Source organism: Entelurus aequoreus, linkage group LG12 (assembly GCF_033978785.1).
Source record: "Entelurus aequoreus isolate RoL-2023_Sb linkage group LG12, RoL_Eaeq_v1.1, whole genome shotgun sequence".
Taxonomy (NCBI): Eukaryota; Metazoa; Chordata; class Actinopteri; order Syngnathiformes; family Syngnathidae; genus Entelurus; species Entelurus aequoreus.
Window position 1 is genome coordinate 33,554,428 of NC_084742.1, and position 24,342 is coordinate 33,578,769.

The window sequence follows — 24,342 nt, forward strand, 5'->3', positions numbered from 1 at the left end:
ATCTAACACAATTTCCCAACTCATATGGAAACGTGGTTTGTACATTTGGCAGAGTTACAGTGTAAATGTAAAGTGTGGATAAAGTGCCAGTATTGCATTAGCATTCAATCAATCAATCAGTCAAAGTTTATTTATATAGCCCTTAATCACAAGTGTCTAAAAGGGCTGCACAAGCCACAATGACATCCTCGGCTCAGAAAGCTACAGACACTAAAACGGCACCTCTTATTTGAAACCATTGAAAAATGCTACATTTTGATACTTACCAAAGGCATCGACCTCATTTTGTGTTGTTTCCCTGCAGCCTCATGAAAGCTGACCTATGACCCAGATTAGTATCATTACCTACAGGGGTGTTGTCGATAATAACAGTCCTCCGCTTTTCTCACCTAGCAAACCTCTCATAAATGTCCTGTCTGGCTTTCATTAGAATAACACATATTCTTCCTCTTGTAGATCCAAAGAGCACATTCTGTTCTCTCACCACACGCTGGCTGATTGCATCGACGGACGCTTTTCAACCATACTTTCACTGTTTCTGTGTTAGCATTCATGTTATTTGTCCCGATAAAGACAATCCTGCAAAAACCTTTGCAGAAATGCACATTTTACACTAACAAGGAAAAATAGCAATGTTGCTTTACATAACTTTTTTTTTGTTAAATCCTTCCTTTATGTGGAAAAATCCTGCTAAAGTACAAGTTAAATATGGCTTTAGCAAAGATCAGGCTCTACGGTTCAAATTCCACAAGACGGGAGCCGCTCAAGGATGCAAAACAGAAGACTGACTGGCTGACTCATGTCGACATAAGCAGTGGTTGACATAATCAAAACCAAAACTAGCCAACTTGCACATTGACTTTGGCCAGCTATGTCACGGAAAACCGCACTTTTGGGGGAAATTTGCCCAACAGCTACTGTGAGACTAGAACTCACGTCTTTCCCATTTGTGTGTGTTCTAAATAGTAAATAACTGTTAGTAATAGGTGGCTAACAATGCAGGTAATGGGGATATGACCTAATCCGCTTATAAAGCGCTCTAAAAACAAATCCAAACATGCTGTGACTTGCATATTAACCAAATTATAGCGACATTATTATTATAAGCGCTAACCCGGGTTAACTACTTTTGTGGCCACTGGAGGGGGCTGTTTTCATACTAAATAAGCTGACTCTTTCCGTTTGATTTTCAAACCGCTTCTTGATGCTGATATTACCGCATTTGTAGAGACTCGTCTCCTAAAGCTTTAGTAAAACTTGGTAATATTGCTATTCTGTCTTGGTGGTCCTTCTTACTCAACATATACAGGTATGTCATCCGAAAGAACTTGGGATTGACCAGTGACTTTTTTGCGCTGAGAGGAAGACTGGTTCGACACAACTCAAGTAACTAGCTACTAGCTAGCTTGAGCTGCTAAAACCATTGGTTGTGACCCATACAATAAAGAAGAAGCTTGAGCTGCTTGTGACGCTTCTGTATTGCCTTTGACTTAGAAAAAAACTAATGCTCGATTATCATGCATCCAGCCTGTATAGTCGAATGCTGTGGCACCAAGCTGAGAGTTGGTCAGCTTTGAAATTCCACACGCTACTTGATACTATATGGCTCTCAACTTGGCTCTTAACAAATAAAACGCAGCCTAACACCATCGCAGCATCGCGAGGAAGCATTTTGTTATCTGAGGAGTGAGAGTTATTCTCAATTTACCAGCTCAAGGAGAGCACCCGTGCTGAAAGATACAACCATCCCATCAGTCGGCCTTCCAGTAAGAGTGGACATCGTAAGTCATTGTTTTATGTTTTATGCTACATGGTAACAAAGTCTGTCACAAAGTCTGCCATTAGTGGTAGCAAACACAGAAAGGGCTATCTTCGTTGTTGTTGGTAACAGAAGTAGCGCTCAGAAAAGAAGCTGTAGTAATGCTTGAAATGAGCAAAATACTGAAATTAATACATGGTATCATGAATGTTTCCATTTTACTTTATTATAAATATACGTACAGCATGTATATGAAACAGTGTTGGAGGTTTTTGGATTTTGAACGCTTTGTAGGTGGAACATATCCTATCTCTATTACCTGCATTGTTAGCCGCCTCTTACTAGCAGTGTTTCACTATTTAGAATGCACAGAAAAGGGAGAGACGTTTGTTTTTGGTCTCACATAAGGATTGGGGATTCTGGGAAAAATTCCAAAAAAGTAAATTTTGTCTTTAAAGAGAATAGGCAGTACTAAAAAGATGTTTGACTACACGGCAGTTAGTTGACGTTATTTTCTGTAATTGTGTAATTTTATGTCCTCATCACAATAACAAAAAAGTGTTTATATATGCATAGATATCTATTTTGGTGGCTAACAATCGAAATGAATAAAAAAGTAAATGGCTGCATTTTGCTAGTTGCTCTGGTAGACTCCAGGTTAAACCTACCAAGTGTTTACTTTTGAGCTTATTTTGCACTAAACAGGAAATTACTGTGTGCATGTTTTAATGCTGTGTAACTGGACAGTAGTTGCTGCTTAGAGATAATGATGTTGGGAACAACACTACAACACGCGTTGACAAAAAAAGGATGATTTTTAATAAAAATTCCCCTTTTTCCCCATATAGACAGACACAGTTGACCATGTACGCTGACACTTATTAGTGATATTAAGTACACAATGAACAAGGACCTGATGAATTGATCAATACAAATGGGACGTACTTACACCAAATGTATTTCATCCTGTTTTCTTGAAAATTATACATTTTCAATCATGAATCAAAGATGTAAATAGCTAATGAGTTTGTTTACCTTTGCCTTATTTGGTTCTTTAAGTATCTATAACTATAGGACATACAAGAACATCCAACGTCTGTGTCCTCTCACATTAAGCCATGCTCTGACACAGAGAAGTATGAATGGCGCCGTAAGCGTCCTTCTGAACCCCTTCCCGGGCTTAAGTCGAGGTGGGAAAAAACAGAACAGGCAAAAGAATTCCACTGTGGATTAATCGCTAAGACCCCCCCAACATCCTAGATTTCCGCTCAACACAGGAAAACTACACTGTTGTAAATGCATTTATTTTATGTTTAAGAATATGTCCAAGCTCAACAGAAAACTCATAATAATAATACCAACTACAAAGGTACTGCAGACGCAGACCTGCGCCTATCTACCAATAGTAAATAATTACTTTTAAAAATCCTGAATCCAGACGGTTTATCCGGATCACCTATCAAATTGAAACACTTGTTCTGGAATTTCTGACTTTTTCAAGACAAATCCGCTTTTTGAGTTATCTATAGCAGAATGAAATAAAACGGAATGAAGCCTCTTGTCAGTATTATAGTACCTTTGTCTCTGTGGGTGGAGGCGGTCCGCTAGCAACACACACAGAAGTTGAGGCTCGTAACTTTAACGCAAAATAACGTCGTACAAATTAACCAGATAACCCCCAAAATCTAATCACGTGTTTCTTATCCCATTTCTGATATTTTCATCAAAATACGCTAATAACTTTTGATTTATTTTGCTAACTACACAGATTGATTGATTGATTGATTGAAACTTTTATTAGTAGATTGCACAGTACAGTACATATTCCGTACAATTGACCACTAAATGGTAACACTGAATACGTTTGTCCACAGACAACAGTTCATGATGTTAATGTAATGTGCATTAAGAAAAGTGTCCATGACCTGTACATTTAGTGAACCAGACAGAAGGTAACTAACTAACAGGCAGACAAGGGTTCATAATGTTAATGTAATGTATTGTAAATGCAGTAAACCAGACATCAGGTAAAAACTAAGGAACTTATCCCATTTCTGACATTTCCCACAAGTTTCATCAAAATTATAACTAACTAGCTCACTCACTCACTCACTCACTCACTCACTCACTCACTCACTCACTCACTCACTCACTCACTCACTCACTCACTCACTCACTCACTCAGTCACTCACTCACTCACTAACTAACTGACAAACAGACATGGGTTCATGATGTTAATGTGCTGTAAATGCAGTGAACCAGACAGCTGGTAAAAACTAACTAACTAGCTAACTAATTAAATAAATAACTAACACCGACAATCACATAACTTCCTGGCGAGTGTAATAAAACATTTTTCAAATTGTTTCTTTGGCATTTTTGTACATGCCTTTAGACGGGGTGTCTAAAATGCATCCCAGGGGATAATTTCTGGCCCACAGCTCATTTTTTTAAAAACAAAAAAAAATTGCATACAGGTAAACCAGTAAAAAACAAGCCGCGGGTCAAAAATGTCGCCACAGGCACGTTTGGGACTTTATTGCCTTGATTATTCTTATAGAGAAATTGCTCTGTTGGCCTTTTAAAAAAATATATTGAGCGTTTTTTATTGGCCTTCACCATATTGTAAAAAAAAGGTTTTTATTCTTCCTGGGGCGGGCGTAACACAAAATAGTTGAGAAGCACTGGCATATATTGACATACCTTGGATTGGGTTCATCATCCAAAATGTAATAAAGTGCCACCTGCATATTTATGTTTTTAAACTTTGGACATCCCTGCTTTTAGCCTTATTATATGAATTGTATAGTTTAGTGCAGGGGTCACCAACGCGGTGCCCGCGGGCACCAAGTCGCCCGTAAGGACCAGATGAGTCGCCCGCGGGCCTGTTCTAAAAAATGTTTTTTTTTTTTAAATTAAAAAAATTATTATTTTTTTTTTATTTTTTATTTTTAAATTAAATCTACATAGAAAAAACACAAGATACACTTTCAATCAGTGCATCAACTCAAACAACCTCCCCCATGCACACTCATCCACACCCACTCACACAAAAGGGGTTATTTCTTTCTGCTACCAATATTCTGGTTCCCACAACATAGACAACACATCTGCAAGGGACACAGTCCCTGAAGCACACATGATTGTATAGGCTGCTGGTCCACTAAAATGTTCATTAATTACTATTTTTTATGTAATTATTTTTATATTGTTTTACTTTCTTTTTTATCCAAGAAAATGTTTTTTATTTATTTATCTTATTTTATTTTATTTTTAAAAAAAGGGCCTTATCTTCAACAGACCAGGTTGTCAATGAAATTAGATATGTTTAAAGGGTTTTTAAAACCAGGCCCAGTCCAGATAATGTCCAAGTCGGACTCAGCAACACACACCTTCATTCATGTACACAGAAAAAAATTAGGGAACACAACAGATTGCATATAATTTATAAACAAAATTAAATTTTCAAAATAAGCATTTATGTACAGTCCAGATTATGTCCAGGTCACTCAAATTAGGGAACACAACAACAGATATCATATAATCTATAAACATAATTATACTTTCAAAATAAGCCTTTGAGGACTTCTCATCTTTTTTTTAATGTTTTTTGGCATCATTATCGTTTTCAACCTAGTAACTTTCTAAAGTTAGAAAATACTGAATAAATGTTTTAAAGAAAGTAATACTAAGTGAATATCTGTTTTTGGCCTTAAAAATAAACATTTTACCGAGTACTATAATTAAATTGACTAAATCATGATTGTCAATGAACTCTCCTAAAATAACAGAAACCACATTAAGCTTCATAAACAAACCAATCCTTAAACACATTTTTTCAACTTCCACCCAAAACAAAGACACAATATGACAATACCAAAACAAATGCAGGGTGGATTCAGGCTCCTGACAACAAAATCTGCAAACATCTGACTCTGTCATATTCCATAATTTTAACATTTTCCCTGTGGGCAAGAAGTTATAAATAATTTTAATTTGAAAATAACGATTTTGCACATCGATAGTGGTTTTATAGATTAGTTTGAATATGGCATCCCATGGCAACGGGCAGTCAAAAAAGTCCTCCCATTTTCCATTTGTGTTGTATGAGGCAGCCTTCAAAGATTTCTTTATTAAATAAAAATTATATATTTTTCTATTTATTTTAGTTCCTTTTTGCCAACTAGAATTTCTTATTAGAGGTTTACAAACTAATAATTTAGTAGTTCCATAATTAATTATTTGTTTCCATCTTTTCCCAATTACTCCAGTTAGTTGATGAAATGAAAAGCTTGAGCAAGCATCACCATACATAGCTCTAAATTCATCATACTTCATAATTTTACCATTCTCATTGATAATATCATTGACAAAAATGATTCCTCTTTCAAACATATTTTTCCAAAAGAAAGGCTTTCCATCTATTACAATATTAGAGTTCATCCATATTAACTGCTGCAAAATATTGTCTCTTTTTTCTGGCACATAAAATTGAAAACACCACTATGAGTGGACTGTTTCCTTTATGAACCCCGCCATGTTTCCCAGCAGACTCTCTGGGAGGGGATCTCTTGTAAAAAAGGATACAATTTCTTTTGATACAGTACATGTTTTTTGTCCAACAGGACATTTGTGTACCACTCAATGTTTAAATACATCTTTGGAACAATTGATGCTTTTAAAGACAGACACATAGCTTCAAGGTTGAGAAGTTTCAGGCCCCCATATTCATACTCTTTGTACAAAACCTTTCTTTTAATCTTTTCTGGTTTGCCGTTCCAGACAAAATCGAAGACCCTCCGCTCATAAATCTTAAAGTTTTGTGATGGAGCTGGTAATGACAAAAACAAATAAATAAATTGAGGAATAATTAACGAGTTGGCAATAGACATTTTACCATACAAGGTTAGGGATTTCCCTTTCCATAATTGCATAATTTTGTCCAGCTTTCTTAGTCGATTATCATAATTTACTGAGCCTAGATCTTCCAGATTTTCTGGGACAACAACACCAAGTATGTTAACTGGTCCATCTGTCCACAAAACAGGCACTTTGCATTCCATTCGAAAGGACGTTCCCTTTAGATTTCCGATCCTTAACATTTTACATTTATCATAATTAAGCTTAAGGCCAGATTGCTGTGAAAATATGTCCAAAAGATTAAGAAGGTTCCGCAAACAATGAGGAAAAATCTTATCTTTGTGAATCAGCCTTTTCTGACATGAACTTCATCAAGAACAAACACAGAACACGCCTCACTGATGCACATCTGCAAGACTCACTCAGGGTTGCAGTGTCAAGTTACACACCAGAGTACAACACACTAGTTAACAGCATGCAATGCCAGGCTTCCCACTAACTGACAAAGAAACAGATAACAGATTTGGTGTCCAGTTCAAAGTGTGACATGATTTAAAAATTTGAGAGTTTACTTTTGTATTTTACATGAGTTATTATTTGTACAAACATGGTGCAAAGTAATTCATGATTTCTTAAAAAATGTTAGTGGCTAGCTAGTTAAAATGGGATATTGTGATTTCACAAGACTGTCTTAGAAGTGATCATTTGAAAATGTTCAATTTGAAAAATGTGCACTTAGAGAAAATATAAAAATAAAGTGTTGCATATTGATATTTATCTGTTTCTATATATATTTATTGTGAGAAATCATTAAGATGATCAGTGTTTCCAGAAAGATAAATATCATTAATTATTAATAATAACAGAGTTAAAGGTAAATTGAGCAAATTGGCTACTTCTGGCAATTTATTTAAGTGTGTATCTAACTGGTAGCCCTTCGCATTAATCAGTACCCAAGAAGTAGCCCTTGGTTTCAAAAAGGTTGGTGACCCCTGGTTTAGTGTATGTAATATAAAAATAAAAATAGAACTATATTGAATTTGTCATGGTACCTCTTGTAGGAATTGATTCTACTTTTTATTTGTCATTATTAACAATTAAACCTGTGACAAAACAATGACTTTTTTAACACTATTGAAGAATACATTTTCCATGTTGAAAGTGCAGCTTAGTGATGTGGCGCCATGTCTCTTTCTGGAAATGTCGCCCATTCTGTGGTTGTGGCATTTCACAATTATTTATTCAGCCTACTGTAGCAGTGGGCACGTTGCTTAAATGCCTTAAATAAACTCAAACCGTTTCACATTTCAGTGTGGAATCCCAAATCCACAGGCTGCAAGACGGCACTTTTGTGTCGCCTCACATTTGAACCTTTTCATAAGGGCGTTTACTGGAAACACTCACATCAGCATTTCACAGGTCACAACATAATTTCTTCCCCCTATTTATATATATTTTTCTCTTCGTCCATTGGCTGCTCGGCAACAGCACACTTGTGGATCTTCAGTCAAACAAAGACGGGAACAGTAAAGTGAAGGGCTCCCACTGTCTTTGACAAACAATGACAGATGGTGGCACAGTGTTTGCTGAACTCTGTGTCAGTTTGTACACCGTTTAGAACATTTTAACAACTTAATTACAAAAACAGAAGAGCTCAGGCTTATTATATTACCTCGACCAGAATTTTGTTGATGCTGGTTCATAGGAAGAAAACTCTTGGAACTGTCTTTATTGGAAGAACTCATCATTTAAACCATTGGTGCAATTTGGGCAAATAAAAGAAAGGGGATTTAAAAAAAAAAAAAAAAAATGTTATAATAATAACAATAATAATAATAATAGTTATTATTGTTATCTTTATGCTCATTCTCTCATTATATCATCTTTATTTAATGTTTATTTTGTATTATTTAAAAAAATAATTCCAATATTTTATGTAACTGCTAATATGTTAATAAAACTATAAAAAATATGAACATATTAATAATAATTATTATTATTATTTGCACCTTTTACCTAGTGTACAATCAATACAACTAATGTATTATATTTAATTTGTATTCAATTTAAAGTTTAATATATATATATATATATATATATATATATATATATATATATATATATATATATATATATATATATATATATATATATATATATATATATATATATATATATATATATATACACAGTATATATATATATAACAATAGTTAGGAAAGTCCATTATAATATAACATAAATAAATTATATTTAAAGAGTATGTACAAAAAATTATATTCTCTGACCTACAATTATAAAACTAATATATACACAATGTATGTATATACATAATTTAATACTATATTGGTGATTTGTGAATCTACACGAATGTATAATAGGAACGTTAAGTTAAAACATTTTGCAAAAAGGGTTCATGATGTTAATGTACATTAGAAAAAGTGTCCATTTACTGTATTGTAAATACAGTGAACCAGACAGCAGGTACAAATTATTTGTATTATAAAAGCTGCTTTGTGTGCCTTAATCAGATTAAAAGTGGAAATGCCAGCCGCCCTTTCAACATTAGCTGGTATTCTGGCAATAGTTGCCAGCCCACATAAGAAAATAAATTCTTAGTACTTAATTATACCATGTAAAATATTATGAACCATATATCAAATGTTTTCTATCTAATCTAGACAGTTTAAGATCTTAAAATGTGTAGCGAAGCCTGTTTGTGAAGGGGTGGAGGTTTTTATTTATGGCGTCATGAAAACGTCTGTATGTAACATTAATGAGTACAGGGAGAACTTAATTGTTAGCAACAGTAGCGTATAATTACATTATTAGCCTATCTGGTGACAAAAAACTAAATAGCAAATGTCTTGTTTGTCGCTGACTGATTCACAGTTGGCAGAGCTACAGGCTTTGTCTTAAGATCAGTGTTGGTCATCCTACCTTAAAAAAGTAATCAGTTGCAGTTACAAATTACTTTTCCCAAAAAGTAATTGATTTGGTAACTCCGGTACCTCATTGTAAGAGTCTTTAGTTACTCAGCAATGCAACTGTGATGTTGTTTTTCATTTCGTTATTTTATACATGCATCCCACCTGTCTACCTCCTACTCCAAATTTAATACCAGTTGTTCTTTTTTTCTCAGCTGGGACCCTCTCAACAAGCTGACTGACCTGAAAGAGAACCCCTCTTTGCCCTCCGAGGGCCAAACAAACACCCCCGCCCTATCTTCGGAGCCCACTCCAACCCCAAGGTGGAACCACCTTCCGGCATCAAGCCTAAGAAGAACCAACCCCAGCCTGGCGTGGGCGCGACCGGACGAGCGTTTGGAGGTTAGGTGGAGGAAGGGGTCCAGGGCTCGTCGCCACACCCACCTGGGTTTCCGGGGTGCCCACCACTACCCCCATCATGCCCAGCTGATGAGAGTCGGTTGTGTCCTTGGAACCTGCCAAGTACAGAACCTGAGCCACAGGCTTTATCAGCTTATCGGCCAAAGTGGCAGAGAAGACTCGTCCCCCATTAACCCAAGGAGTCCGCATAGTTACGGATGAGTGACCCTCACAGGGAAAAAACCTACATTTTCGGTTATTTATCTCTTAATGTATTAGTCTGGTGGATGTACAGTATCCCATAGTGACAATTACAGTATACTTTGCATGAATGACTGTTGTGCTTCTTTACTTTATGTGCAAACTATTTTAGGATAAATTAATTTATATTTAGGACCAGTTTGAGTTAACCCCGCCGCCCCCCAATCTGAGAATGTTTGCCTTTTGGTGGACGGACAAAGTCAAGCACCTTAGTTGGACAGGAGGCTAACCGTGTTAATGTAAGAATGAAGACTTATCTACAACACTGACCTTGCCACTGGTTGTTATCCTGTGCCTTGCTGATCAGAAACTAGTTCCAGTCATGTCAGACCAAACTTTCCTCGTTTACTGTCCAGCACTACACTCGTCCTTTGCAGCAGCTGGGTCACTTCATAGCGTCTGTGGAGAAAATTCTTCAAATTCAAATGGGAACTTCTCATATTTTGCTGCAAAATGTTATTTTTCCCATTACATCAATGACACATTTTTTTTAAAGTCAACTATCACCAATTATTTTTTTATTTTAAGATGTGTAGCAAAGCCTGCTTTTTTTTTTTTTTTTTTTTTTACAAATATGTCATCCATGAAGTGGTGGGAACTTATTTACATATTGTTACAGTAACAGTCAATGACATCCCACTCCAATCCCCTAGATGGCGGTAATGTGCATTACAAAGCACATGAACGGAACAGAGCACACCAATTAAATATAGTGCTAAAAAAATAGTAAACACTATAAATAAATTACAACAACATTTTTAAAAAGTTGAAATTAAATAACTACAGTTGTTCCTCGATTATCGCCATTAATTGGTTCCGGACATGATCACGCTAAATGAGTTTTCGCAAAGTAGTAATCATTATTTGTACATTAATTATTTTCATTGGTAGAACATACAAAATATGTTTATAACTTTCTAAATACGCCTAAGAGCCGTCTAGACATGAAAAAACACCCTCCAGTCACCCTTGTATGCTTTTAATCTTATTTAGTGATACTGCCTGAGGCTGAGCCAATCAGTGGCCACAATACTGAACCACATGCTCTGATTGGTTTGGTCTCTTCTAGTTGCTAATACTGCTGTAGAATTTATATTTTAGTTCATTTGGACATTTTAATTTTAGAAAATGTTTAATTTAGGCCCAACAAATTGTAGAATATGCTTCAGGAAAACCTAAACCGCTAAATTCGAAGTGCAATGTGGAGAGAGGCAACTGTGTAATAACAGTAATGTACTCATTGCAAACACTTCACCTCCTTGTGCACTTCAACTGCCATTATTTGTAGCTGTCAATGCGATTCCACTCCAGTCCCCTTGATGGCGGTAATGTGCATAGCAAAGTGGTTGACAACTGCTAAACACCAGAACAGAATTGGGTGCGCTGACATCAAATGTGTAAAATAAGTATAATATCAAAATATATATACAAATACAATTAAAATAACTAAAGCGTAGATCTGAAATGTAAGACTTTTTGTGTTGTAATCATCAAAATCATTTTAGAAAATACACGGCAAATCACATTGTATCGCCAATAATCAAAATACAATATAAAACAAATGTTTAGGTTATTGCTGATGATGTAAATGTTACAATAGAGCAATGGTTCAGCTCTCTGTGGCTCCACTGTTGACATTTCCACCCGTGCTGTTGGCACATATCAAATATTAGTCTTTTCACATGATTCATAAGTTCTCCCTGCAAGTCAGGACTTTGGGCTTGACAGCAGTTTTAGCTGACCTAATCTTTGCAGTCATATGCAGCACCACAGCAGGGATGTGGAGGGGCCCTGAAACCGCCACAGTCATAGTCAAACCAAACCAAACAACAACAAAAAAAGGATTAGAAATGAGAGTAAGGCACGTACGTAGCTGCCACACACTTTCATAACAAATATTTATAAAAAATTATAAATTACAACAACAAAAAATAACAATCACAAAATCACTACACTGGCAAAAGTAAGGGATTTCTTTTTAAATTGTGTTTCTAGATCTGAATAAAACACTAAAATGTATGATGGCTGATTAAATCAAAATCTCAGTTAAAAAAAAACCTCAAATATTTTCCTTTCATTTAAAAAAATTGCAAGAAAAAATGAGTCATGTTGTAGTGTTATGAGAAGAAAATAAAAATAAAATTTCAGAACAATAAAGCTGCATTGTTACAAGAATAAATCATAGTATTGAGAGAAAAATAATTTCAGAATAAATCGTAATGTGAAGTGGACAAAGTCATGTTGTTATGACAATATTAACACTGGAAAGAAACTATGAAGTCGTAGCATTACGAGAAAAAAATTAAAACATTTTTACAACAATAAAGCTGCATTGTTACAAGAATAAATTGTAGTATTAAGAAAAAAGAAGTCATATTGTAAAAAGTGTAAAATTGTCATGTTACAATATTAAAGTGCTAGTGCAAAAGAAGTCAACAACAAACTAAAAACATTAAATAGGGGAAAAAAGGCTAATTTACAATAATAACGTTTTCATGTACGAGAATAAATTATTGTATTAGGAACAAAATGAATTCTGCAAAAGCGAAAAAACATATTTCTTGTAACCTTTCCACTATCTTCGTGTCATAATTATGAGCAAAACTCGCGTGCCATCAGTGGCCATCTAAGGCAGTGGTCCCCAACCACCGGGCCGCGGCCCGGTACCGGTCCGCGGCCCGATTGGTACCGGGCCGCAGAAGAATTAAATTTTTTTTATTTTTATGAAATCAACATAAAAAACACAAAATATACATTCTATATCAATATAGATCAATACAGCCTGCAGGGATAGTCCGTAAGCACACATGATTGTATTTATTTATGTAAATATTTGTCCCACCGGTCCGTGGGACAAATTTTCAAGCGTTAGTACAAAAAGGTTGGGGACCCCTGATCTAAGGTAAACCATTTTCAAATATTTTTTCCCTACATTATGACTTATTATCATAGAATTACTTTAACATTTTCTTGCAAACAAACACATTTCTCGTAACAGTTCACCTTTTACTCCATGTAAAAACAAGAGTATTTTTGTTTTTGGTAACGTCACCATCCATTTGTGCTGCTTCCCAGCATGGCCCGATCAGTCCTCTGTAACTGAGTAGCTATATGTCACAACTGCTTCATTAGTTTAATCTGTTCAAAGGCTTGCTGAGGTCAAACACGCCATTCTGTCTGCTGCTATCCAGCTAATCAATGTCTCGTGATAGATGCTTATTAAAAGGCTTTTAAAATGCCGACTGCATCTCTGCACTTCTTAAAAAAAATGTTTTACCTTCAGACACACAGTGTGTTTTTGTGTTATCACTTCTTATCTCCTTAATGTTGGATTTGTGCTCAAAATCTTCAACACTTTTTTGCGCAGCACGCTTTTTGTGACGTCAAAGCCCTCCCACATAGGAAAACACTGACTCGCTATTGCAAATAGCAAGACATGATGTGGAACATTTCTTGGCATTCCCTTACCTGAGTGTCTGTGTATGTGTGTGTGTGTGTGAACACTTCATCATAAGATGTGTCCTTTTGAGAATGTTACATTTGAAGATTTTAATATAACAGATGCCAGTGCTCTCCATACGGCATCAGCATAACTGAGAATGATGTGTGTAAATAGAGATATTCAGCCAAACTATTTAAATAAAATGTCTTTGTTTAAGTTATATTTATGTGTATGTCACCAAAGACTATTTATGTCACCTTTTTGCACTTGCAAAGTGGTAGAAAAGCAAAATAAAAATCTCCAAATGTCTGTAAATGTTGTCCACCCTGTGAAATAAAGAGCTATACTGTACTGTGATGTATAGAGCATTATTTCACAAAATTGTGTCAAATAATCTCCCTTAAAATTGCGATCATTTTAAAGTAAAGGAATATATTATTATTGTGAAATGGTTACATTTTTTAATGAGATTAATCACGCTTTGGAATCTGTATTAATTAGGATTAATAAAAGGTTATCACTCCCTTGAATTGAATTGCATAATTTAAATGAACCTTAAAAAGATGCAGATATTTGGAAACTAATCCAATTTTCTTGTTAGAATGCCACACAGGAACATTTTCAAAGGTTTTATTTACAGTGCATCTGGAAACTATTCACAGCGCTTCACTTTTTCCACATGTTCTTAAGTTACTGCCTTATTCCAAAATAATTTCATCAATACATTTTTGTACTCAAATTCTACAGACAAAAAAACCCCATAATGTCTATGTGAAAAGTTGTTTTTGTTTTTTGTTTAAAGCAGCACTAAGTAACTTTTCAACCTTCATAAAATATTCCTAACTTTTGGGAACGATACATGGACTTACAACTAGTTGCATGACACCTCTGTCATGGCCTGAGGGGGTTACTGGCACTAAGCAACGTTGCCACACAAAAAACTACAAATGTGCTGACTTGCTTTACGGCATATGTCACTTCCCTTACCCCGTTTGTTAAAAAGACGGAAGTTGATGCGAATGCCTACATGTCGCCAAAAAACTAAAATACGTGCAATTACTGCTATCATGTCTGAGGAGACAACAAAAGAAAGACGGCGCCTACCCGGATAAAAGGACAGTAAGGAGCCACATTGACCCGGCTTTCACTCCCTGTTCCTGCCAAACCAGTGAGTGAATTTTGATGCTCAAATCAAAATGGTAATGCTAATGTTAGGAAATTTGAATGGTAGCAACCACCAGCTTGATAGTTCGCAGTTCTGCACTACTTCCTTTGAAAAAACTCACCCTCCAGACTTTTTCCGCTTCGGACCTGCATACGTCCTGATACATTCTTGGTTGTAGTATTATGTTTGTAGCAAAATTCAAGATCATTTCTTGATAGTGTCTGCTATTTAACATCAGCCTTTGCTCAATACTTTATTGATGCACCTTTGGCAGCAATTGCAGCCTCAAGTCTGTTTGAATATGATGCCAAAAGCTTGGCACACCTATCTTTGGGCAGTTTTGCCCATTCCTCTTTGCAGCACCTCTCAAGCTCCATCAGATTGGATTAGAAGAGTTGTTTTTTATCCGGGATGTCTCTGTATGTTGCTGCATTTATCTTTCCCTCTATTCTGACTAGTCTCCCAATTCCTGCCGCTGAAAAACGTTCCCACAGCATGATGCTGCCAACACCATGCTTCACTGTAAGGGTGGTACTGGCCTGGTGATGAGTGGTGCCTGGTTTCCTCCAAACATGAAGCCTGGCATTTAAGCAAAGACTTCAAGCTTTGTCTCGTCGGACCGGATAATTTTCTTTTTCATGGTCTAAGAGTCTTTCAGGAGCATTTTGGCAAACGTTTTACTAAGAAATGGCTTCTGTCTGGCCACTATACCTTACAGGCCTGATTGGTGGATTTCTGCAGAGATGGTTGTCCTTCCTTGTGAGTACATGTGATTTTTTTTTTTTAAACCATTTTTGACTTTGTCATTATGGGCTATTGTCTGTATAATTTTGAGGATAACATGTATTCTATTATTTATTCAATGTATTCTGTTGTGGAATAAGGTTGTAACATAACAACACGTGGAAAAACTGAAGCGCTGTGATTACTTTCCGGATGCACTGTAAATGCATGTCATTTATTTGCTAAAAGCTTGCTAACAGTGTTATCTAAAATCCAGTGAAAGTGTTTTTTGACGTGAAATTTGCCAGCGACCACGCCAGTCAGAGTTTCTTCACTCATCACATATGCATTGACCTTATCACTGACCCCATCCGGGGTTAAGGTGAAAGAGCTTGTACGCTGAGAATACATTGTGTGATTAATCTGTATCTATACATATTTAATTACTTGTTGTTTTTAACAGCCCTGACATATATATTGCTTGTTTCAGACCACTGATTCTTAAACTGTGGTCCAATACCAATGGTAATATGCAGGCTTCATCTAGTGGTACACAGCAACACCATCCATTCTTTAAATAAAACAAAATGATATTAGAGACATATACACGAGGTGATTGTACAAATACATATTACGTATCTTTTAAAAGTCATTGTTTTAGACCAGCCCTATTACTCGAGAGCGGCAAACGGTAGAAAATGGATGGATGGACGTTTTAATTTTGACCAAAATGCTAGGTTTTAATTTTCCCATACAAATAAATCATTACAAGGCATTGAATGAAAAAGCTAACTGATTTTGTAATGGGGGGAAATGTCAATGAAAAATAAGGTCAGGAGACATCAGCTGACTGACAACAGCAGTAAAAGTGATAAGAGTACATTAATGAGTGACAGTGTCTGACGTCAACAACCGCCAAATAGCCACAATAATACACCTGCACCTTCAAATACACTCACACATTTTGACCCTCACGACCAAAAACATCAGCTGTCAAAAACATTTATTTTTTTATTGTGTTTGTAGCTGTATGTAGAAATGGTGCTGCTGAAGTGACAGCTGGTTGCATGAGCTATGTGCTTGTTTAATGTGTTTTATCTACTTTGTGTTCTTTGATGTTTTCATGTGTTTTTACCTTATTTCTTGTAAACATTTTGTATCTACACTGCAAACACACAATTTCCCTATTGTGGGATGTACAAAATCTACCCTATCCTAAATTCCATCCATCCATCCATTTTCTACCGCTTATTCCCTTTGGGGTCGCGGGGGGCGCTGGAGCCTATCTCAGCTACAATCGGGCGGAAGGCGGGGTACACCCTGGACAAGTCGCCACCTCATCACAGGGCCAACACAGATAGACAGACAACATTCGCACTCACATTCACACACTAGGGCCAATTTAGTGTTGCCAATCAACCTATCCCCAGGTGCATGTCTTTGGAAGTGGGAGGAAGCCGGAGTACCCGGAGGGAACCCACGCAGTCACGGGGAGGACATGCAAACTCCACACAGAAAGATCCCGAGCCCGGGATTGAACCCAAGACTACTCAGACCTTCGTATTGTGAGGCAGACGCACTAACCCCTCTTCCACCGTGATGCTCCTATCCTAAATTGGAACTGGAAATCATTCTTCCACAGTTCAGTCAGTATGACATCATCACTAGATGACTGTAGTTTTTAGCCATCTCCAACTGTTGTAACTATATAAGTCTGTGTCCTTTTTAAATTAAATATGACTGCAAGAAAAGTAATCATGGGGCCACAAAAAATGCCAATGCCAGCACTTAGATAAGAATGTGAGAAACACTGTTGAATTCAAGAAATAACTTGTATTCATTTTAATTTGTCATTTATGTGAAATAGTACATTATATAGTACTTTTTCTCTAGTGACTCATAGCGTTATGCATTGAGAAACCCATTATAGATGGTAGTGTTAGGGGTGCGAATCTTTGGGTACCTAACAATTCGATCTAATTCCAATTTCTGGGTTAACAATGTGATTTAGAATCGATTCTCGATTCAAAACAATTCTCGCAATGTATTATTTGTTATATTATTTATAATGAAACGTTTTTAAAACAGATCAACAGGTTAGAAAAGCTCCTTATGGTTGCATAGAGAGATGACCTAAAAATGTATTTACAAAAATGTATTCTTATAATAAATTAAAAAAAAGGTATGTAAATATCTAAATATTTTTTACATCGATTTTTGAAAATTATTAAATCATTTATGATCACGTTGAATAAGAACTGCGATTCGGATTTGAATCATTGTTTTTTTTACATTTACACCAGTGTGAATGACACCGGGAGAAAGGTGGGTAAAGTGTCTTGCCCAAAGACACAGCGGCAGTGAGTAAGATGGCGAAAGCTAGATTTGAACCAGGAACCCTCAAGTTTCTGGAAGGCCGCTCTACCATATGTGCCACGCCGCCCTATTTATATGTATTTTGCATTGTTTTCTTCATGTAAAACTCTAAATCTATATAAAATGTGTTTTGTGGTCATATACAGAGCCGAAAGAGTAACACCAATATCTGGTAGCGGCCTCTGTATTTACAGTACAGTGTATCAACAAAGCATGGTGTAGAGTTTTTCTGCTTATTCCGTATCTACCCAGGAAGCTAACAAGCATCATCATAGCAGCTGTGTACATCACACCCAGCGCTAATGCTAAGGAGGCCTGAATGAGCTGCCTGATGCCATCAGTGACTAACTGACAGCACACCCAAACTCTTATTTCATCATCATCATAGTCCTGCCAAAGTTTTTACAGCATACACACTTTGCTACAAGGGTTATCAACACACTGGACAAAGCCACCACAAACATCAGGGAGGCTTACAGGGCTAACCCGACCCCCTCCTCAGAAAACATCTCCATCACGGTAACACCAGCATACACACTTGTAAAAGTGGTCAAACCAATTCAAAGACAGATACAACTGTGGCCTTAGCTAGGGGATGCAATGATTAACAGGTTTTCCTATTGACCGTGTTTAGCATTTTGGCCATGGCTATGTGTGCAGCTGCTGGCTCTCTGCCACACCGGAGTCTTCGTGGAGAGACCGGAGGAGAGAAGCACAGGTGGAGACGGGGCTATGGAGCTAGCGTTGAGCGCCGGGATGGACGAGCTTCACGGAGCCCCTTCTGAACGAGCTTGTATTGGACACTTTTGTATTGGACAATTCTCATCAGTCGATGACCGGACATTGACTGAGAGCTAGTGGGCAGCCTAGAATGGAGTTGGCTCTCTCAGAATCAGAATCAGAAATACTTAATTAATCCCCAAGGGGAAATTAAAATTTTCAGCACAATCCCATTCAAGAGCAGACAAACATTACAGGGAGACAGAACAGGATCGCTGACGGGTCTGCCAACTTCCGGCGCCCCTTACAAAAAAGGTGAGATACAGGTAAACAATGGGGGGGTGAGAAAAAAAAATCGTTCCAAGCCTGGGCCAAGGGAAAAAACAACTCATACCCATAGCACACATCCCTCTTACATGTGTGTAAGAGGGAAACATAAAACATCAAAGAACACAAAGGACATTCAGTGTCCAGTCTGCATGGATGAGCGAGGATGCGTCTAGGGAGACAGAGGTGTTTGATACCTGCTCATTCAGCCAAGACACTGTGAAGCCTGTCCGTTTCGGCGCTCCGCAGCCCTGTCTCTTCATCCGCATCTCTTCCAGTCTCTCCAAACGGACTCTGGTGTGGCAGAGACCCAGCAGCTGGTCTCCATGGCCAAAAGGCCCCCGGGAGGCAGATCCAGAAGTCCACAAAAAAGCACAGCAGAAGTCACGAAAGTGCCACCCCTTGTCACACAGTCCCAAAGGGTCCGGAACCAAAAGGCAAATAAAAAAAATAAAAAATATATATATATAATAACACATGAAAACAAGAAGGAAACACAAAAGGATGACACAAGAGCACAGAGCTCCTGCCAACAGCAGCCACTACAGCGACGCCATCTTGGAAAAATCTCTTGCTTTGTTGGGTCCTGTTCCTGGTTCTGGCTAGCCGCCACCCCCGCAGACGATGGCGTGGTTACCGTATTTTTCGGAGTATAAGTCACACCGGCCGAAAATGCATAATAAAGAAGGAAAAAAACATATATAAGTCGCACTGGAGTATAAGTCGCATTTTTGGGGGAAATGTATTTAATAAAACCCAACACCAAGAATAGACATTTGAAAGGCAATTTAAAATAAATAAAGAATAGTGAACAACAGGCTGAATAAGTGTACGTTATATGAGGCATAAATAACCAACTGAGAACGTGCCTGGTATGTTAACGTAACATATTATGGTAAGAGTCATTCAAATAACTATAACATATAGAACATGCTATACGTTTACCAAACAATCTGTCACTCCTAATCGCTAAATCCCATGAAATCTTATACGTCTAGTCCAGGGGTAGGGAACCTATGGCTCTAGAGCCAGATGTGGCTCTTTTGATGACTGCATCTGGCTCTCAGATAAATCTTAGCTGACATTGCTTAACACGATAAGTAATGAATAATTCAGCTGGTAATCACAGTGTTAAAAATAACATTCAAAATATAAAACATTCTCATGCATTTTAATCCATCCATCTGTTTTCTACCGCACCTGTTCAAGAAGTCGCATTAATGGTAAGAAGTATTTTATTTATTATTGGTAAGCTTCAGAATAACAATGTTATTAAAAAGAATAAGAGACTTATTATACTCTAAAAATGTTGGTCTTACTTAAAAATGCACTCATCTAGTTGTATTCAGTGTTAAAAAATATTATACGGCTCTCACGGAAATACATTTTAAAATATTTGTCTTTCATGGCTCTCTCAGCCAAAAAGGTTCCCGACCCCTGGTCTAGTCTCTTACGTGAATGAGCTAAATAATATTATTTGATTTTTTACGGTAATGTGTTAATAATTTCACACATAAGTTGCTCTTGAGTATAAGTTGCACCCCCGGCCAAACTATGAAAAAAACGGCGACTTATAGTCCGAAAAATACGGTATATATTTTTTTGTTGTCTGTCTATGTATGGTGCAATTGCATGTTATTTATTTATTGCTCATTTTGGGGGTTTTCGTTGTGTTTTACTTCTTGAGCTGTATGTAGAAATGGTTCCACTGAAGTGGCAGCTGGTTACATCAGCTCTGTGCTCCTTTACTGTCTTTTATGTCCTATGTGTTCTTTGCAGTTTTCATGTGTTTTTACCTTAACTGTTTTTGGACTTTTTGTTACTGCATGGCAACCAAATAATTTCCCCACTGTTGGATGAATAAAGTCTATCCTATCCTATTAAAAAAGTCACGGTTATGTAATCGCAAAGGCTCCACTACACTGTGTATTTCAGCCCTCATGACTAGCTATAAACGAACATAACGCTGGCACGTTATTTTCGGTTCAACTTGCATGGAATGAAAACAAACTTCATATGCACCTATTGAGAGTCACGCTAGTATGCTAAATTAGCTTAAACATGGCAGGAGGACAAAGCAGCGAACTGTTTCAATCGAGAAAAAAAAATGCAGAATTCGGCAGTGTGGGAACATTTCGGGTACCTCAAAAATTACAGAGGAGCCATTGAAGACGATGGCTCAGACATTTGCAAAACCTGCCAAAAGAAAGTTGCGGCTACACCAGTTTTTTTAAATTTTTTATCAGAAAACACGTGGCTCTCCAAGTACTATCATAATGACCAACAATAAAATACAGTAGCATAGTAGGCCTAAATGTTCATTAAAAACAAGGCAGAGGTTTTATTTAACACGTATATTTAATGTTTTTGGCCACTGTAACATTACACACAGTTTGAACAGTAAGACTGTGTTTTAATATCGGAAAATAAAACACTGTACTTTAATCAAGCGGTTCTTTGGCATACCACGAGATAGAGCCTGTGCACTGTTTGAGAATCACTGGGCTAAAGGGTCTAATACTGGAGGGAGAGACGAGAGACTGGAGGAGATGTGGATGTAGAGATAAGGCTGCGGAGCTGGCGCTGAGCGCCGGGACGGACGGGCTTCACAGTGTCTTGGCTGAATGAGCAGGTATCGGACACTTCGGTCTTCTTAGACGCATCCATGCGTCTCGCTCATCCATGCAGACTGGACACTGGCCGAGAGTTGGTGGAGTCGACACTCTTGGTTGCTTTGTTGGGTCTGCTCTTGTCTCTGGCCATGCTTCCCCCCCACCGCAGCAGACGATGGCGTGGATCACCGCAGAGTTCCACCACAGGAATGTTTTTTTTTTTTGTTGTTTTACTTTTCTGGCTGTGTGTAGACGTGGCTGGTTGCATCAGCTCTGCTCTTTTAATGACTTGAATGTCCTTTTAAATTTTTTGATGTTTGATGTTTCCCTCTTACACACATGTTTTTGTGTGCTATGGCTAAGAGGTTTTTCTTTTTCTTCCTTGGCCTCAGTCTGGACCCCCTCTCCAGGGGCCCAGGCATAGACTGAATTTTTTTTTTCTCAACCCCCCCCCCCTTCCTCCCTGTTTCTCACCATTTTTGTAAGGGGCGCCGGAAGTTGGCAGACCCGTCAGCGATCCTTTTCTGTCTCCCTGTAATGTTTGTCGTTTGCTGAAAATGTTAATTTCCCCTTGGGGATTATTAAAGTATTTCTGATTCTGATTCTAATACGTCCATTATGGTGCAGCTTTACGCACCAAAGGAAGGGTAAGCTATAACGATTGAGTTAAATTATGTTAGTAGTAATAAGTAACGTCATAAAGAATTGAGTTAAATAAAAAGAGATAACTTACAATCAGTAACTTAGCGTTTAGTCAGTTCAGTGTCGACAACAGCAACAGGTACTCCTTCCTGTCAAGGGGTTAATGCAGTGATCATTTAACATTAGATTGCTTCTTCCTGTCTGTGTTGAATTAGCTACAGGCATTGAAAGTTAATATAGCAATTGGAAAACACTAACATAACATCAGGAGCTGGTAATATTGTTAGAATATATTTTAAACTAAACTAAACGGGTGCTAAATGTACCTGGTTATTTTGTAATACTTAACTATTCAAATAATACAACCGCCACTGGCTATCTGAAAACCAGCACGCTAATCGCTAGTTGTCAGATAGCCCTGCTAATCGCTAGCTTGAACGAGTTGCGCTAATTGCTAGCTATCTTAAATGCTAACATGATTGTTATTGTATAATTATTTACTCAAGGTAATTTTTATGGATAGCTGTAAACTATCAGCGATAATTGCTAGCTGGCAACTAAATCTTAAATGCTAACACAATTGTTGGAATATTTATTCGAGTTCTTATTTTAAACATGCGAGGTATCCGCTAATAGCTACCTGGAAACTAGCACACTAATTATTACCACACTAATCCCTAGCTGTCAGCTCGCGGCGCTAATTGTGAGCTGGCAACTACAGCACTAATTGCTAGTATCTTAAATGTTAACACAGCATAATTATTTATTAAAGTTTTTATTTTAAACTTATAAGGTATTAGCTAATAGCTAGCAAGAAAACTAGCTCGTGATTAGCTAGCTGTCAGCTAACCACGCTAATCGCAACTGGAAACCAGTGGCGCTAAATTCTAGCTTGCAAATAAAGCACTAATTGATCGCTATCCTAAATGCCAACAAAATTGCTATGATATCTATTCAAGTTTTTATTTTAAACTTGCAAGGTATCCACAAATAGCTACCTGGAAACTAGCACACTAATTATTACCACACTAGCTGGAAGCTAGTGGCACTAATCGCTAGCTGGAAATTAGCGGCCCTAATTGCTAGCTGGCAACTAGAGCTCTAATTGCTAGCTATCTTAAATGCTTACACGATTGTTGTAATATAATTATTAATAGAAGTTTTCATTTTAAACCTGCTAGCTAGCTGGAAACTACAACACTAATCACTAATACACTGTGTTGCACGTGTTAGCTCCTAAATGCTAACACAATTGTTATAATTGAATTATTGATTCAAGTTGTTATTATATACCTGCAAGATTAAATGTGTATTTTAAAACATTTAAATTTGAAGAAAAAATGCGGGGGAGTATGAATAAATTTTAAAAAATGTATAATCCACCAAAACTGCACTGAACAGTACAAGTGGAATTGATCATGTTCGTATCAACCCATACTACCTACTAGGAGTGTGGTAAAAAATCGATTCGATTTCGAATCGCGATTCTCACGTTGTGCGATTCATAATCGATTCTCATTTTTAAAAAATCGTTTTTTTAATTTTTATTTATTTATTTATTTTTTAATTAATTAGTTAAACATACCATAACAATGCAATCCAATTCCAAAACCAAACCCGACCCAGCAACACTTGAGAGGAGACACAGAACAAACCAAAAGTAGTGACACAAAAATGAATATTATCAACAACAGTATCAATATTAGTTACAATTTCAACATAGCAGTGATTAAAAATCCCTCATTGACATTATCATTAGACATTTATAAAAAAAAAAAAAAAAGAACAATAGCGTCACAGTGGCTTACACTTGCATCGCATCTCATAAGCTTGACAACACACTGTGTCCAATATTTTCACAAAGATAAAATAAGTCATATTTTTGGTTCATTTAATAGTTAAAACAACTTTACATTATTGCAATCAGTTGATAAAACATTGTCCTTTACAATTATAAAAGCTTTTTACAAAAATCTACTACTCTGCTTGCATGTCAGCAGACTGGGGTAGATCCTGCTGAAATCCTATGTATTGAATGAATAGAGAATCGTTTTGAATCGGGAAAATATCGTTTTTGAATCGAGAATCGCGTTGAATCGGAAAAAAAAAATCGATTTTGAATCGAATC

General features: G+C 36.9%; 1 protein-coding gene and 1 long non-coding RNA gene across 2 annotated transcripts in view; one reads left to right on the forward strand and one right to left on the reverse strand.

Annotated features, from left to right (window-relative positions):
- Positions 1-13,985, forward strand: part of adm2a (adrenomedullin 2a) — a 27,742-nt gene extending 13,757 nt beyond the window's left edge. The window contains exon 3 of the mRNA XM_062065710.1: positions 9,763-13,985. Coding sequence (XP_061921694.1) covers positions 9,763-10,168 — 406 coding nt within the window. The 3' untranslated portion in view covers positions 10,169-13,985. The remainder of the gene's footprint in view (positions 1-9,762) is intronic.
- Positions 9,295-19,513, reverse strand: LOC133662053 (uncharacterized). The gene is made up of 3 exons (XR_009828056.1): positions 19,158-19,513; positions 10,478-10,606; positions 9,295-10,062 (listed from the first exon to the last, which is right to left on the reverse strand). It is a non-coding gene; the product is annotated as an uncharacterized LOC133662053 (long non-coding RNA).
- Between the last annotated feature and the right edge of the window lie 4,829 nt (positions 19,514-24,342).